General features: G+C 27.3%; 2 protein-coding genes across 2 annotated transcripts in view; one reads left to right on the top strand and one right to left on the bottom strand.

Moving 5' to 3' along the window:
- LOC123294595 (E3 ubiquitin-protein ligase MYCBP2) overlaps positions 1 to 15746 on the bottom strand; it is a 205373-nt gene that overhangs the window by 168540 nt on the left and 21087 nt on the right. The gene's annotated exons all lie outside the window — the stretch shown is intronic.
- Positions 7269 to 15613, top strand: LOC123294598. The gene is made up of 2 exons (XM_044875679.1): positions 7269 to 7484; positions 14310 to 15613. The coding sequence occupies exons 1-2, from the start codon at positions 7290 to 7292 to the stop codon at positions 15570 to 15572; spliced, it is 1458 nt and encodes a 485-aa protein (XP_044731614.1). The 5' UTR covers positions 7269 to 7289; the 3' UTR covers positions 15573 to 15613.

Here is a 15746-nt window from a genome sequence, read left to right on the forward strand (position 1 = left end):
ATAATTTATGCTTATCCTACCATAATTAAAACGTTGTTTTGCAAGGCGTTAGGAAATTTCTCGATTTAGAATTAATAAACGTTGCTTTTACAATAAAAATTTGAAATTGTCGTAAAAAGGACGTCGTATTGAAAGGCATCCGAAAAATTCTCGATGGTTTGAATATTGGAATTTTCCGGGTTTCGCACATAATATGATACGAAATTTTCCTCTGACAAAATAATATTTGCATTTATAATTTATAATTAGGTATTATGTAATTAAATTTTAAGCCTGTCTAGACGGTTTGAAAGAAAACATCCTCTTATATATATCGAGATCAAAACTGTGAAATATAAACTACCAACGAATACACCCAGGAATGTTATTTTTCCTTTTATGAACTTTTCTCAACTCTATCGCCGTTTATGTAACACATAAATTTTAAAACACAAAACGAAAAAGTAAATAATAGTAAATTCAATAAATGAAGAAGTAATTATAATTAATGATTTAGATATCAAAAAAATAATATTAAATTACTAATTTGACAACCGTGGGTGGTTTTGTATTAAAAATTTAGTTTAAAAATTATAATACCATTGTTTGATTTATATACAAAGCGCTTCGATTTTACAGTTAACTTATTAATTATTTTAAAAAATTCATTTCTTAACTAATAAGAGTGATTTAATAACTGTATCATTTTTTTATACTTTACTTCCTGGCGCTTCCACCAAAATTTGAATATATTACTTATTTTTCGTGTTGAACTACAGAAATGAGAGAAAACCAACTTCCTAGATTTGTTTTCAAACTTCATGTTTGTTTGGTACTTAATATATTAACTTCCTGTTGATTTATCACGTGTTAAGTCCCAACAAATTATGTGATCAATTTGAAATTTAGGTAAATAGGGATGCATTAAATTTCGATCTAATTTAATTGTGTGTTTCCCATAGTCAGAAATTTAGAATTATATTTTCGTATTTATATTTATTTTTCATAAATTTTCTAATATTATTAAGTTCAATGTCCTTGGATAAAATCGATAGTATTAGAAATAAATAATAGTTACAACTCACATCTTATACCACCTTGGGATGTTTTTACATTTTTATGGAAAATTTATAGCAATATTTAAGATTCTTTTAATTAATGAAATAAATTATCATTTTTATTGCATATTTTGTATAATTTTTTTTCATGTCAATCATACATAACATGTGATGTTAAAAAATGCTGATACACTTTTCCACCTTGAAAGACTACTTATATTTAATCAAATCGTTTAACTACACCATTAAATAGTCTTTAATTAAGCCGTTAATAGTTGTTAGAAACAATTAATATGCTAAACTAGTAAATGGTATTATTTGTACGCCTAAGGTGATAATTAGATCAAAATAAATACTTTAAGTACTTAGGTACATTTAATTTGATAGTCACGCAACAGAACTTCAAATAGAATGGACCAAGAGAACTGAAAACTCAACAAAATTTTTCAATACTTTTTATACGAGATCGACAAAGAATGAAATATTTCCGATCAATTTACATCAGGGGTACTTAAAATTCTATGTGTAAAAAGTTTCGAGCTTATATTTCCATTTTCGTTGTTGGATATACTAACATCTTCAACAGAATATACTCAATGAAAAAAATCTACTTAATAATGCCATTAATGATTTCATGATAAGAATGTTTATTTCCACAAAATATATTTTTATAAGTTTTCTAATCAAAGGAGAGTCACGCAACAAAATGCTATGCCAGTTTGTTTTTTAATCAATTTATAAATATAATTTAAGTGTTTGTTCTTAACTATCTGCTGGCCGCAATTTACAGTTATGGTCACAAATAGTAATTAATCAATCTCTTATCGAAAATAGAAAGGTTTAGTAGCAGTACCTCTTCGTGGGTGGATATGAACAGTGAAACTATATTAAATCAATGGTGGAAAAAATAGGATATCAAATACAGTTAAATCTCGATAACTTTAATTACATGAAAAATGTTGAGTTTTCGACTTAAAGAAAACATTTATTTAGATTATATTGCTTTGAGTTCGGGAAATTCCAAATAATACTTCTTTACATACATACATATTTTATCAAATTCGATTTACGGAGTCTGTAAAGCGAGTTATCGAGTGTAAATATGCGCCATAGATACTTCCGAGGGAAACAATAATTTCTCGAGTTACAGAATCTAAATAGTTTGAAATATCGCGTAGGTATTTGGGCGTTCAGCGGAAGGCAGTGGCATTTTTTGTTATTTTTTTTATCGAGGATTTCTACTTAACGAGGTCGAATTATCGAGATTCCACTGTATTATATTATTTACTCATTTTTAATCTTTGAGCACAAAGTAATGCTTCAAGTTTCACTTCTTCCAAATGAATTTCAACACACTGATTTTATATTTTAGAATTTGAGATTCACAAACTAAGCCTGCTTTACAACTGATACTCTTCTTATTTAACTAATCAGTAAACAAAACTTATATTTAAATTCAAATTAATGAGTTAAATAATCACTTATTAATTTACTAACAAACCGACTACCAAGTTTGCGGTATGATAATTTTTTTTTCAATTTTATTTGTGTTATATCAGCAATTTTTATCAAATACTAGCTGTGAACTACCCGCTTTGCTGGGCAACATTCCCACTTTCACCCCTCCCCCCATATTCCATATCCTTTTCTAGGTTACTATCTGCCACCTAACTAAATTTCATCAAAATTCGTTCAGCCGTTTAGGCATGATAGAGCAAAACTCCCAGCAAAAACCATAAAAAAATCACTAACTCAATTCAGTTTTCTGCCTACTTCCTACCCCCTAAGTACGATGACGTGAACATTTTGATCTTATATCCGTTTTTAGGTAACCATCTATTACCTTACTAAATTTCATCAAAATCTGTTCAGCCGTTTAGACGTGAAAGAGCAAAAGTGCCAACAAAAACGACTAAAAATCACTAACCCAATTTAGTTATCTGCCTACTACCTACCTCCTAAGAACGATGGCGTGATTATTTATAGCCTATGACCATTTCTAGGTTATCAGTTTTCTGCCTACTTCCTACCCCCTAAGTACGATGACGTGATCATTTTGATCTTATATCCGTTTTTAGGTAACCATCTATCACCATACCAAATTTCATCAAAATTCTTTCAGCCGTTTAGGCGTGAAAGAGTAACAGACAGACAGACAGACAGAGTTACTTTCGCATTTATAATATTAGTATGGACTAGTATGGATTGAAGAAACCAATCTCTTTTACATAGAATTTTTCTTTATGAAATATAACTATTGTTTGTAACTATTGTAAACATAAATCTAATTCCATTTTAATTATTTTAAGGAAATATTCCCACATAATATATTTCCTGCCCTCATCTAAAACAAGCCGAGTGTGTAAAATTGGACAATTTCATATTGTTCATTATTTTCGATTATTACATAAAAAGGGAAATACTAACAAAACTTTGATATTATTCTTATACAGAATGAACCAGAATTCCTTATCTAATATAAAAATTTCGATTTTAATTTTACATGCATTTAGAAGGAAATTCCGATATTAGAAGGAAATTTTAATAGTATTGTGCAACAAGTGTACCCAAATGAGTGTTTTTTATCACTCAAGTGTGTAACAGCCGCACGAATTTCACACACTTTTTTTAATGAATGTGGGATTAGTTCTCTTTTTGTGCACAATTTTCCGTGCGGCAACATATACATAATTATTTTACTAATCGGGCGAAAATGGAAATTTGATTGCGATAGGAAAATTTGGCATACGCAATGGGAAATCAGCTATTTTTTGTAAGGAATACAATTTAGAAAGAAGCTATTTGTCCTGCATGAGTAAAGGTACTTACTAGATGATATATAAATTTAGATGGTGGAGGTCACGGGAAGACATAGTTCATCATACATAAAATGTTTGGTTTTTATAAACATAATATTTTTTTAACCCCCGACTAAAAATAGGGAAATAGGGATCTTATAAGTTTAACGTGTATTTATGTTTCTGTCTGTGACATCGTAGCTCCTAAACGGATGAACCGATTTTGATTTTCTTTTAAAGTTAATTTAATGGAACATTTTTCTCTTTGTTCAAACAGCTGAGTAAATTTTTTTGAAAAATAGCTAAAAACACTCTCGATCAAATTATCCGTCAAACAAAAAAAAATTAAAATCGATTCATCGGCTTAGGAGCTACGATGTCTCAGACAAATCGATCAGACCATTCAGAATCCTACACAACAACCTAATTAAATTAGATCAACAAATGGCTAAAAATATTGTTTATGAGTCTTCACTAGAAAAGTATCGGGACACGTTATTCTTACAAACGGATGTAAATGGACCACTTTTATATACGTTCTAAGATGTTTAAATTACAAATAAGTTGACCATGATTCATCTTTCCTGTTCCATGCTTATATGTCTGTTTTTTGATTATATTATACATACTACAACAATATTTAATATATCTAAAGATTGCGATTTTAGCATCCAAAATCGATATTATGCTATGCAATTTCATTCTAAAGTTTGTACTGCTTAAAATTAGGAGGCAAAACTAAAATTGAAGGTCTCAGGTATAGAATCTGCCTGCAAGAGAGCTCGTTCCTCGCATATTTCATACTTCTTCGTTACTTTAGAGACCGGTTCACTAGAAATTCTTAAAAACATTCACATCAGGTCTTTGATTTATTGTTTTTAATTCTTTATCAAACAGCAACTAAAGATTGATCACACTTGAAAATTGGGAATAGCTATTTCCTGACACACTTTGTGAGTACATGATCTGATTTTCTTATACGTATTATACGTTCCCCTCAGGAATTACAATCATAAAAAAGAATTCCCCCAAATGTACTTACTACATTTATGATATGTAGAAGTTTTATTATCCAACAATACAAAACTACTGCTGGTTGTCAATGGAAACCATTATAGCACGTTCAATTATTCAAGGGGTTTTATATTGTTTGACGTACTTTTTGAAAGATATCAAGTTGTTTCTGAGTTCGTTCATTCAATGAATTTTAATGTTTTTAAATATATATCTATAATTCAAGAAATCTTTCACAATATTAAAAAGATAATGTCACAGATTAATTTGTAGTTTGCACAATAAAAACCACATTTTTATTGTCATAAAACTATGATGAATTTTTATTTTAAAAATAAATCTTAATTTTAAAATAACATCCCACCCGATTACCAGGAAAATACCTAGATTCGTATTTAATTCTTTACGAATCGATAAAAATCGTTCAAAACTTCTAAGTGTACAGTCTAAGACACATAAACAGAACAAAGTCATTCATTTTCTAAAAGCAAAAGCCTGGCCTCTTCATGGCGAATGACTTTTGACTAAAATCTTCACGGACACAGGAACAATATCACCAAGCAATAATGCACGCGTTCTGGAGCTGATAATATAATATTTGTCGATAAAATCTATCCAGCAATACTTTCAAGAAATAGGATACGTGGAAAAATTTTCGGCTGCGTAAAATATCCGAAAGAAATTTCCGGATAAGATTGTAGATTATACACCTTCAATTTAGGCATATTATACAGGGTGTTTATTAAATTGGGTTTATACATTTTAATTTATAAAAACGGTATGAGATATCAATATGATTTCTTTTTAATTTTAGACATTTCATGATTTTAAATGTTCAGTGTCTAAAATTTAAAAAAGAAACCATATTGATATCTTACACCGGTTTGTTTTTTTGCCAATTAAATAATTTGATCAACTTTTACCACAACGTTATCAAATATTCTTTATAAATCATAAAAATAAATCTTATTCAAGGTTAAATATTAACATTTTTTAAATGCTTTTGAGTTTTTATTGGTAATAAATTACAAAAATTCTTATCGCGCATTTAAATTTTACTACATTACAGTTGTTAATAAATTAATAAGGTTTATACGTCCTTTTGATCTTCGTTTTTGCTTTCCGAATTTGATTGGCTCTGGAGAGGGCAAATCAAACATAAAACTCTAGCAAAATAAAATTAGTAGTGAAAATCACTTCCCTATTATAGGGTTGTATTTTGATGAATGATAAAAATGTCAAGCGATTTTATTTTAAGTTTTTACGTTGGGATATTGTTTAGCGTTGTGTAATGTATTCTTTTCGAAAAAAACAATTTGCCCTGAGGGCAACTTCACAACCATTCTGAAAATTTTCATTATTTTTCATATGACTTCGACTATTTGTTTTCCTACATATTATAAAACGTAATTTTTTTATTTTCCGGTCGCGTAATTAGGACTCATAAGCCATCTTTTTAAATTATTTTCTTACATATTTTAGAATATAAGGCTTAAACCGGCTTTTTGGTTAATTAACTCGAGCAGAGTAAAATTCAACGTGATTTTAAAAAAACCTAAACCATAATTTTGAAGTGGTTAGGTTTTTTTAGGTTATATTGGCTATCCATAAAGGACACACTTAGGCTATGGAGCCCATTGTGATACCATATATGTGTTTTACCACCTTTTCCGCTGATAATTTCATTTATCAGCTACTCAACTATTTTCAGAGGCTGAGTGCACCTCCTGCATGCATATATCATGCACTACACCAGCCCCAACAACTATTAAATAAATTAATTTTTGTTGTGACGACGGTAATCGAATCCGCTACCCTAGGCTTACCGCGAACGGAATTTTTTACACCTCAACCAACTGAGCTACTAGACCGACAATTTTGAAGTGACTCATGCAAGTCCTTAGGCACAACGAGTTACAATAATAATAAATCACTTCGCCCATAAATTTAACAAGCTACACCCTAAAAAATTTAACACTTTCTATTTCCTAACAAAAAATATCAATCCTAGCTTTTAATGTGGTGAATAATACAAAATAATTGTTTTTTTCATTTTACAGATTCAAATATGGAAACAAAAAATTGAAAATGTTTTAAAAAGTTTCATAATGTTAATAATCAAATGCAAAATGGTGATAAGAGTATTAAATACACAACAGAATAATCATCATATCACCACTAATCAAGTATTATTCAGACACTAATAAAAAAAAAATTACAAGATAATTAAATTTAATAAATACCTCTAAATTTAATTAGAATGTATATTGAAATAAAAGGCCACATAATTTAATTAGTCCAGAGAAAACAATGAAAGATAATATTTATTTTAATCAACAATGTGATAAGCTAGTCAGTGGAAGAGTGTTGAGAGGTGTTGTTTTAACAAAATATTATTTATTATGTGTGTTATAAAAAGTGTTAAAAAATTACAGAAAAAATGTGTAAATTTCTGTGTAAAAAAAATAATTTATTAAATATTTCATGTGAAATAATTATTGGATTTATATGGATGTTATCCGTATTTATGGTGGAGAGTTCTGGTATTGTTATAAAGCCAGGTGTACTATGTGATTCAATGGCATGTAAATGTGGATATGATTTAATTATATGTGAATGTGTTCAACAAATTCAGGTACCTGCAATCATTATTTTGTGCAGTTTTTTTTTTTTTGCTTTTCAGAAATTTCATTCAGTGTAAAAATTATTATTTTTTTACTTTATGATAGAAAGTTGTTAAATTCGACCAGAAAATCGGAAGCAAAAATTGTACGTTGTAAGATATCTACAAACTATTTTAAATTCGAGTCGGTTTTCGTCAAAGCTAGGGTTATTGTCACCAAATCAAAATTCCAATTTAGGTTCATTAAAATTCTTAAAAATACTTAAATAAAAAGCGCTTCTCCAAGATTATATAGATCAGCGTTCATTTTGACAACTCAATTAATAGACCGACAGCTACTAACAGAAATTTTGTGTCAATCAAACCATGTAAACTAAACACTTTTATATTATTTGAAAAGTATTGATTAATGTTTGGGGTATATTAAAAGGTTATCTTGCAAAATGAAAGGTGTAATCCAATTTTGTTAATCGTGTATGTTAAAGGAATGTCATTGGCAATATAATAAACAAAATAAATCCAGAAAGTGTGTAACCCTTAAAAAGACATACGTTCGCTTATTGAAACGTCTCGTCAACAAGTTCAAATTGGTGAAATACGTTTGATAGCTCGTTTGATTCAGAATGATGTCTAGAAAAATGTGCCTAAAGCGATTTTTAGCACATAAAAAATTGCAAAAGTATTTAAACAATTATATAAAGTTGAAAAAAAAGATATTTCGTTTTTGGCCAATATTTCAAAAAATATTAAAATTTAAGAAATTTTTAAAAAAAGATTATTAAAAAGAGGAAATTTCCAATAAAAAAACCCCACTTCCATAACTCTATCTCCGTTATTTATAATAATGGAGTGTGTCATTTTTAGATTTTTGTCGTATCGACAAAAATGAGTACATAACACTAAATTTTTAATGTATTTAATATTAATTTTAAAAATTGAAAAATTTTTGGTGTATTCGACAAACTTTATCTTAAAGTTAATTTTTCAACAAATTAAACAATTGTTTATTAAGAAAGTTTACTCGAATTTTCGTATTCTAAATTATTATTAATGAATAGCATAATTTATTTAGGAAATTATTGGTCTTCTCTAAAGAGGTAAACCCATCATAGATTATTTCTTTTTTGAAATCTCATTTAGTGTAAAAATTATATTTTTACAATTATAGCAAAAATTTGTTTTTAAAAAAAAAATATTCCCACACTTTTATTGTATACCTTAAAAGTTAAAAAGTAAATATACTAAATATAGTTCAGTGAATAGAAATGACTCATCTAAGCAAGGTTTTAGTATCGAATTTAGATACCTATAATAAAAAAAAAAAAACATAACTCAAAAAGGTTTCTAATGATAATGATATCCGGGCGTATAGATGTTTTTATTTAGTCTAAACAAACCGAAAAAAAAAAACCAATTAAAAAATAGGGAGGTTTTTTTCATTTCAGTTTTTGAACCCATTGAATTCAAGTTTTTTTAAAGACAGTATAGTATTTTTGAAAAATAATACAAGATAATTTAACAGGTGAATTCATCAAAACTGGAAATTTCAAATGATATGGGACTGGAAATGTTTTGTTTCTAAAATATCTATATAAGGATTCTATGTAATGTTAAAATCCTTTTTAAGATATCGTATATAAATTATCATTATTTAGGTAACCAGAAATTCACTTTTGTAACCACAACTTGGGGACCATGAACATGATCTATAATATTTTTTTATCACATAATATCAAGCATTACAAAAGTTAAAAAAATTAACATGTCGATTGTAAGATTATGTTAAAAAAAAATTTTAGTTTTTCAATAGATTAAACAAAATTAAGATATCATTATGGTGGAAGCGCTGGGAATACTCAATTTTATGTAATTTATGGTAATGTCAAATTAATTTAATGTTTTAATTTTGTATTAATATATCTTTATAAATTATATCTCATGTGTTATTCTGAAGTATGAGCTATATTGCTGTTCAGTTTCATTAAAAACCATTCGCTAGTTTTAGCGTGGAAGCGTAACAAACAAACATGCTTACTTTCGCATTTATAATATATAGAGATAGATATTAATATGCATATGAAACAAAATTAAAATTAAAGTCATCAATAATAATATAAACAAAAATTTTAAATGCGACTCCATCAAATCAATAAAACATTAGATCTATAAATAAAACTATTTGAAAAACGAAGCAAATCAATTATTTCACTGAACATTCTGTTACAATCATACAATCCATTAAATTTCATTTTAATGCGATTAATTGATTACACTTTTTTATTTAAATTTTTAATCTACATGACTAATAATGAATAAATAATAAATAAATAAATAAATTTATAAATATAAATAATCTAAATTATTTAAATTATTTTTTTAAACTATTGTATGGTCGTATGGGTGATAACGCTCATGATTCAAAAAGAATTTTTTTCTGAAATCAGTATTGATTGTTTTGGGAATGAAAAATATATATCAAGGTATACTAAGTTTAGACCCAAGGTTGTAACGCTTAAAAATATTGATGCTACGAAAATTTTTTCTTATATATGTTCATAAAACCATCTAATTATTCCATTTCTGGTTATCTATCCGTCTGCCCGTCTGTCAGTACGATAGCTCAAAAACGAAAAGATATATCAAACTGAAATTTTTATAGCGTACTCAAGACAATAAAAGTGAGGTTGAGTTCGTAAATAAACAACATAGGTCAATTGGGTCTTTGGTTCGTAGGACCCATTTTGTAAACCGTTAAAGATATAACTTAAAACTTAAAAAAAATTTAAATAATTTATAACTAAATTTAAATATAAAAAGTATTTTTTATTAAAAAAAAACTTTTGTTTGAAACTTTTTTTGTAAACATCACTATTTACAAGTGAGGGCGTAAATTAGATCAAAGCTTTGGGGTCCGTTTTCTCCAAAACTATTAAGGGAGTATATTTCCAACTATATAGGGAGTTTATTTCCAAGTACCTTCAACTAGTAGTCTTGTGGAAAATTCCCTAAAAAAATGAAAAAACTTCTGGAAAATACTATATAAATACTAAATTTTTGAAATTTCCGAAAACCAAATAAATAGCAACCGAAAGGCCTTCATAATTGTGTTGGTTTTTAAAACTATTATAATTTATCAAGAACTGACATTCAACACTTTCTATACAGAGTATTTCAACAATTAACTCAATTTTTTTGTTCCACTTGTTTAAATTTAGTACGTTAATTTTTTTCTTTTGTCAAAATATATTATTGTTTTAAACGAAATTGTCGTTTAGTTACATGAATGTTCATAATCAGTAATATCTCCTGAACTAAATCCAGTACAAATTTAAATCTGAATTTGGATTGCCAACGCCCATACCATCTAGTCTATAAAATATAAATATTTATTTATTTTTTTAAACTTACTTTTGCTGGCTGCATTATAATATTTATAAGTTTGAAAATGAAATATACTTGTTATGTATGATTGATAAAAACAATAAACTTCTTATCAGTACATTTATATTATAAAATGCCACATGTATAAATACTAAATGAAGGTGTTTTACTGATTGTGAATGTACTCGTATATAGTAAATATATGTGTATGAATCAGCCTTTTATTTTTAATTGTGTGCAAAGATGAAAATTATTTTATCAAAACCTTATTGCTTGAATAACTAATGAATCATGAAACAGGTATAGGTACTTTAAAAGTATAATTTACTTCTATATACAGATTATAATCATAATAATTATGTAGGGGATGCAAGCTTAAATTCGCAATTTTTAAGTTCACTGAGAATTAATTTAATTAATGTAAATTTGAATTAATTAATGTCAAATATATTAGATAATAAGTTAGATAAGCTAAAAAATTTATAAACTACTCCAGGGAAAATTATCGAGAGGGTTAGGAAAATAGTTTAAGCAAAATTGAATGCAAAAAAATAAAGTACGAAAACTTAAACTCCGACAATTACAGAATCGCGCTCTTAAAAGTATGAAAACAAGAAAATATTTTCATCTGAAATTGTTATGATAAGTATAATCGTCATTACAGTCGAGGGATCTCTAAGATTAAATACAGGACCGAAAAGAGGTCCCTCGACTGTAATGACGATTATACTTATCATAACAATTTCAGATGAAAATATTTTCTTGTTTTCATACTTTTAAGAGCGCGATTCTGTAATTGTCGGGGTTTAAGTTTTCGAACTTTATTTTATTTAAGACATTTTGGAGTCATAATTTCGTGAGAAAGTATAACAACATATATATATTTGAAAAGTGCTATCATAGCTTCATGTCCTCTAGAGGGCGCCATATTCAATTTAATGTGACCCATAAGCGGGCGATCAAGAAGCTTCTAACGATACCTCATTTGTCGAATTATGATAAGTAATTTAGAAGCTAGGTCCGAACAGATGAACATACATACATATGGGTCAAACACATAACCCTCGGCTGTTGAGGTAAAAAGTAAGAAATTTCCTTCCTATAGTCATTTTAGCTTTTCACTTTACAATAGAAACAAACAAGCTGGAAATTATGTTTAATGAGTAGAATCCAATAAAAAAATTTATCTCTAAACTTGGTCTATATTCGCAAATTTAGTTGCAAAAATATCTTCGTAAATATACAGGATACCAAAAAAAAATTTTTAGAAACTCAAATCAAAAAAATAATTTTATTATTGATAGGAATCGATTAAAAGACGATTAAGTAGATATAAAAGAAACTTTTAAAATCTTAAATATTAGTACATTGAGAATGGAAATTTTTCTTTGGTATAGTAGAAAAATTAAAAAAGAAGAATAATAAAAACGAAAACTAATTTGCAATTATAAGAAATATATCATTTTCCAATAGTGAAATACCCAAATTTAAAGTACTGGTAAACTATTAGGCCTACGTATAGAAGTGACGAGAGTATTTCCGTCAAACTTTTATTATTTATTTGTACTTATACATAATTTGAAGATAACATAATTATTACGAAATATAAGTAGTTTTTTATTATTATTATAAATAGATATCTGTACATCTATATAATGCAAGTTTAATTGTTACTTTCTTTTATTCAATTTCTTTTTAAATGTATAAAACGTATTGCGTGAATATGGGTAATATAAGGAACCATAATTTATAAATATTAATTACCAAGTGGTTCAAAATATTATGTCACATGGAAATTTTTATCTTTTTTATTTATCTTCTTAAAATATTAAAATCATAATAAGTAAACTTTGAGAAATTTATACAAGTTGTGATGAAATCAAAAATCATTTTTTGAGTGTTAAAAATGATTATATTTGTTTGGTGGAAGCGCACGAAAGCAACATTTTGTAAATACATATTTTTTAATTTCCGACATTTTCCCACCGTCGTAGTAGCAAGCAGAAAAAGAATAACTGTTCATCAAACAGCTAATCAAAGCTTAACATAGATAACTATGAATCGTCCTAAATAAACCATCCTTCAAATAAAAACTCTTATTGTAAAACAAACTATGGTCCGGAGTTCAAAATGATACTTCTTATAAATTTTCTTGAGTAAAATTAGTTTATGACTGATTTGTCTAAGTGAATGACCCAACAATTTTCCTCTTTTATCGATTTATAACAATAGAACAAAATTCTAAAAAAAATCATCAACTTTTTAATCATTACTTGTTTTTAACAAATATCTGTTCATATCGGGTAACAATTAAAATTTGACTTAAGAAACTTTTAACACTTGAACTTAGAAAGCTTTTAATACTTTGACTTAGAAAGCTTTTGCCATTCTTAACATTAATCAATCACCGACTTATAAGAGATATTATAATATTATTATTCGAACCACTTTGTTAAAAAGCTTGGAGCCACTTTACACCCACAAGTAAACAATAAAAACTAAAAGGGTCAAAGAAACACGAATAAAATTTTAAGATTTTATGAATATATTTTAAGAAACAAATTTATAAATCTTACTACGAAATATCTTGATAATAAATTTTAATTAGTTTTGTCGGTATAATAAAGTACTAAAGAATGCCTATTCAACCTAATTAAATATCATATTCGTAGTTTGTGACACGCAAGCCTTTGGGAAGTCCATTTCAGTGTTCTGTGTCGGACAAATAATATTGTACTTTTATGAGCTGACCGCACAGTTTACGATACCAAAGTAACAAGTCTCGAGAATTAAACTGACAACGATTTGGAAATAAAAGCTCTCCATATAAGAATACAATTCAGTTTTAGGAAAAAGTAATAGAACAGACATATCTGTGTAAATTTATCGTATACAATAACAGCAAAAATGATCAGGGCGTAAGTTATGAAAGGTAAAATGTATTCTCTATAACTTTAATTATTATTATAAATTTTTCTTTTTAATCAATATTTATCGAACAATTTCAAATTTTTCATTAGAATTAGAAAATTTAAACCGTCAATGTCTTTATAAATGTATGGCCAGATCGCACAATGATAAATTCTATATAAAATCAATTTTCTACAACTTCGGTGACAATAAATATTTAAAAATTTTGTGTATTCTAAAGATATAATGACAGTTTTTAGTTTGATTTTCGATATGAAAACAACCTCGTTTTAGAAAATTTTAATTATTAGATTAAACAAGTTAAACTTTACGTTTTCGTGGGCTTAATTATATTTGTTTCTATTTCATATTTCATTCAGTTTATGCAATATACATTACATGATTGAGGTAACTTTTATATACTATATGTAGATAATATAATATCCGGGCGGATGTAGATTTCAAATTGAGTATACATAGTTAGGATATTAACAAATTTATTATTTAGTAATATTAGCTAATATTAAACTTTTATTTTTGTTTCAGCGTATCGTGATAAAACCAAACGAAATTCGGCCGGGTGCAAGTAATTTAACAATAATTAATTGTGATACCATACAAATTCAAAGTGGTGCCATAAACAAGATTGGAAGTTTACGAACAGTAAACATTCACAATGTAAAACGTTTAGAATTACAAGAGAAATCCTTTCAATGGGCTGGTGATGGTATGCCACCATTAACCGGTTACAACATGGACTTTCCACGATTATCAATCCATATCTCCAACACAAATATACCAGATGTAAGTCGTTATGCATTTAATGGTAATATACGTAAAATATCAATGGATAATGTCTACATTGGAAAAATTCAACATTTCGCATTCTCCAGTTTAAATGGAATGGAAAAATTAGAATTTAAAAATTCAGTAGTAAATAATATTCAAGTACAAGGCTTTAAAAAATTTACAACGAATTCGATAATGATCGAAAATACAACATTTAATAGTGATTTAGTTAGTCGAACATTTTCGGACATAGAAGTGCGCGTATTATTTCGTATTTCACAAAGTCATCTTAAAACAATTAAACCAAGTGCGTTCATTTTAAATAAACCATTAAAAGTTGAAGTGACCGATTCACATTTTAATCAATTAGATGGTGAATCTTTTAAAATAAATGTATTAGGTGAAGCAACATTTCGAGATAATTCATTCGGTAGTTTACAATCTGGTGCATTTATTGGCATCACCGCTGAACGTACTCCAAAGTTAGATTTTATATTCGCAAATAACTACATCAACGAATTACAAGATCGTGCATTAGAAATTAATACCACCGGTTTTGATGTGAAATTTTATACGATTAATCTAAATATAACATGTTCATGTGAAAACATTGTAAAATGGACGTCAATGTTATATAATAGTGATACAAATGTGTTACATTGTTTAAATGATAATAAAAATTGGAATTTTGAAATGATAAATGCACAACATTATTCAGCGAAACATTGTGGATCAACACGAACATTTAAAACATTTGTTTATGTTACAACAGCGTTAATTATTAGTATTGTGATTTTAGTAATTGTGTATTTTTATTTACGTAGTCGTTATCAACGTACACATAAAAAACAATGGATTAATAATGCTTCGCCATTAGCACAACGTAAAAATTTTAATAATAAAAATAATACTTTGAAATGTATTAATGGAAAGTTACCAATGGTTGTACCCGATGGTAGAACTTATCGTGAAACAGTTGTTGTTGTTGAAAGTGCTGATCTTTTAACAACTGATTTGTAGTCAATTGTATAAAAATTTATGTAAAATATAAATAAACAATGTTTTTATGTTTTTTAAGGATGTATGATCATCTTTTCTCTTGGATAGTTGTTCACATAAAAACAGTTTTGAGTCGATTATTAATATTTAGTTGCTCGTACATCCTTAAAATTATCAGAACAAATTAAGGTTACT

Source organism: Chrysoperla carnea, chromosome 3 (genome assembly GCF_905475395.1).
Source record: "Chrysoperla carnea chromosome 3, inChrCarn1.1, whole genome shotgun sequence".
NCBI classification, from domain to species: domain Eukaryota; kingdom Metazoa; phylum Arthropoda; class Insecta; order Neuroptera; family Chrysopidae; genus Chrysoperla; species Chrysoperla carnea.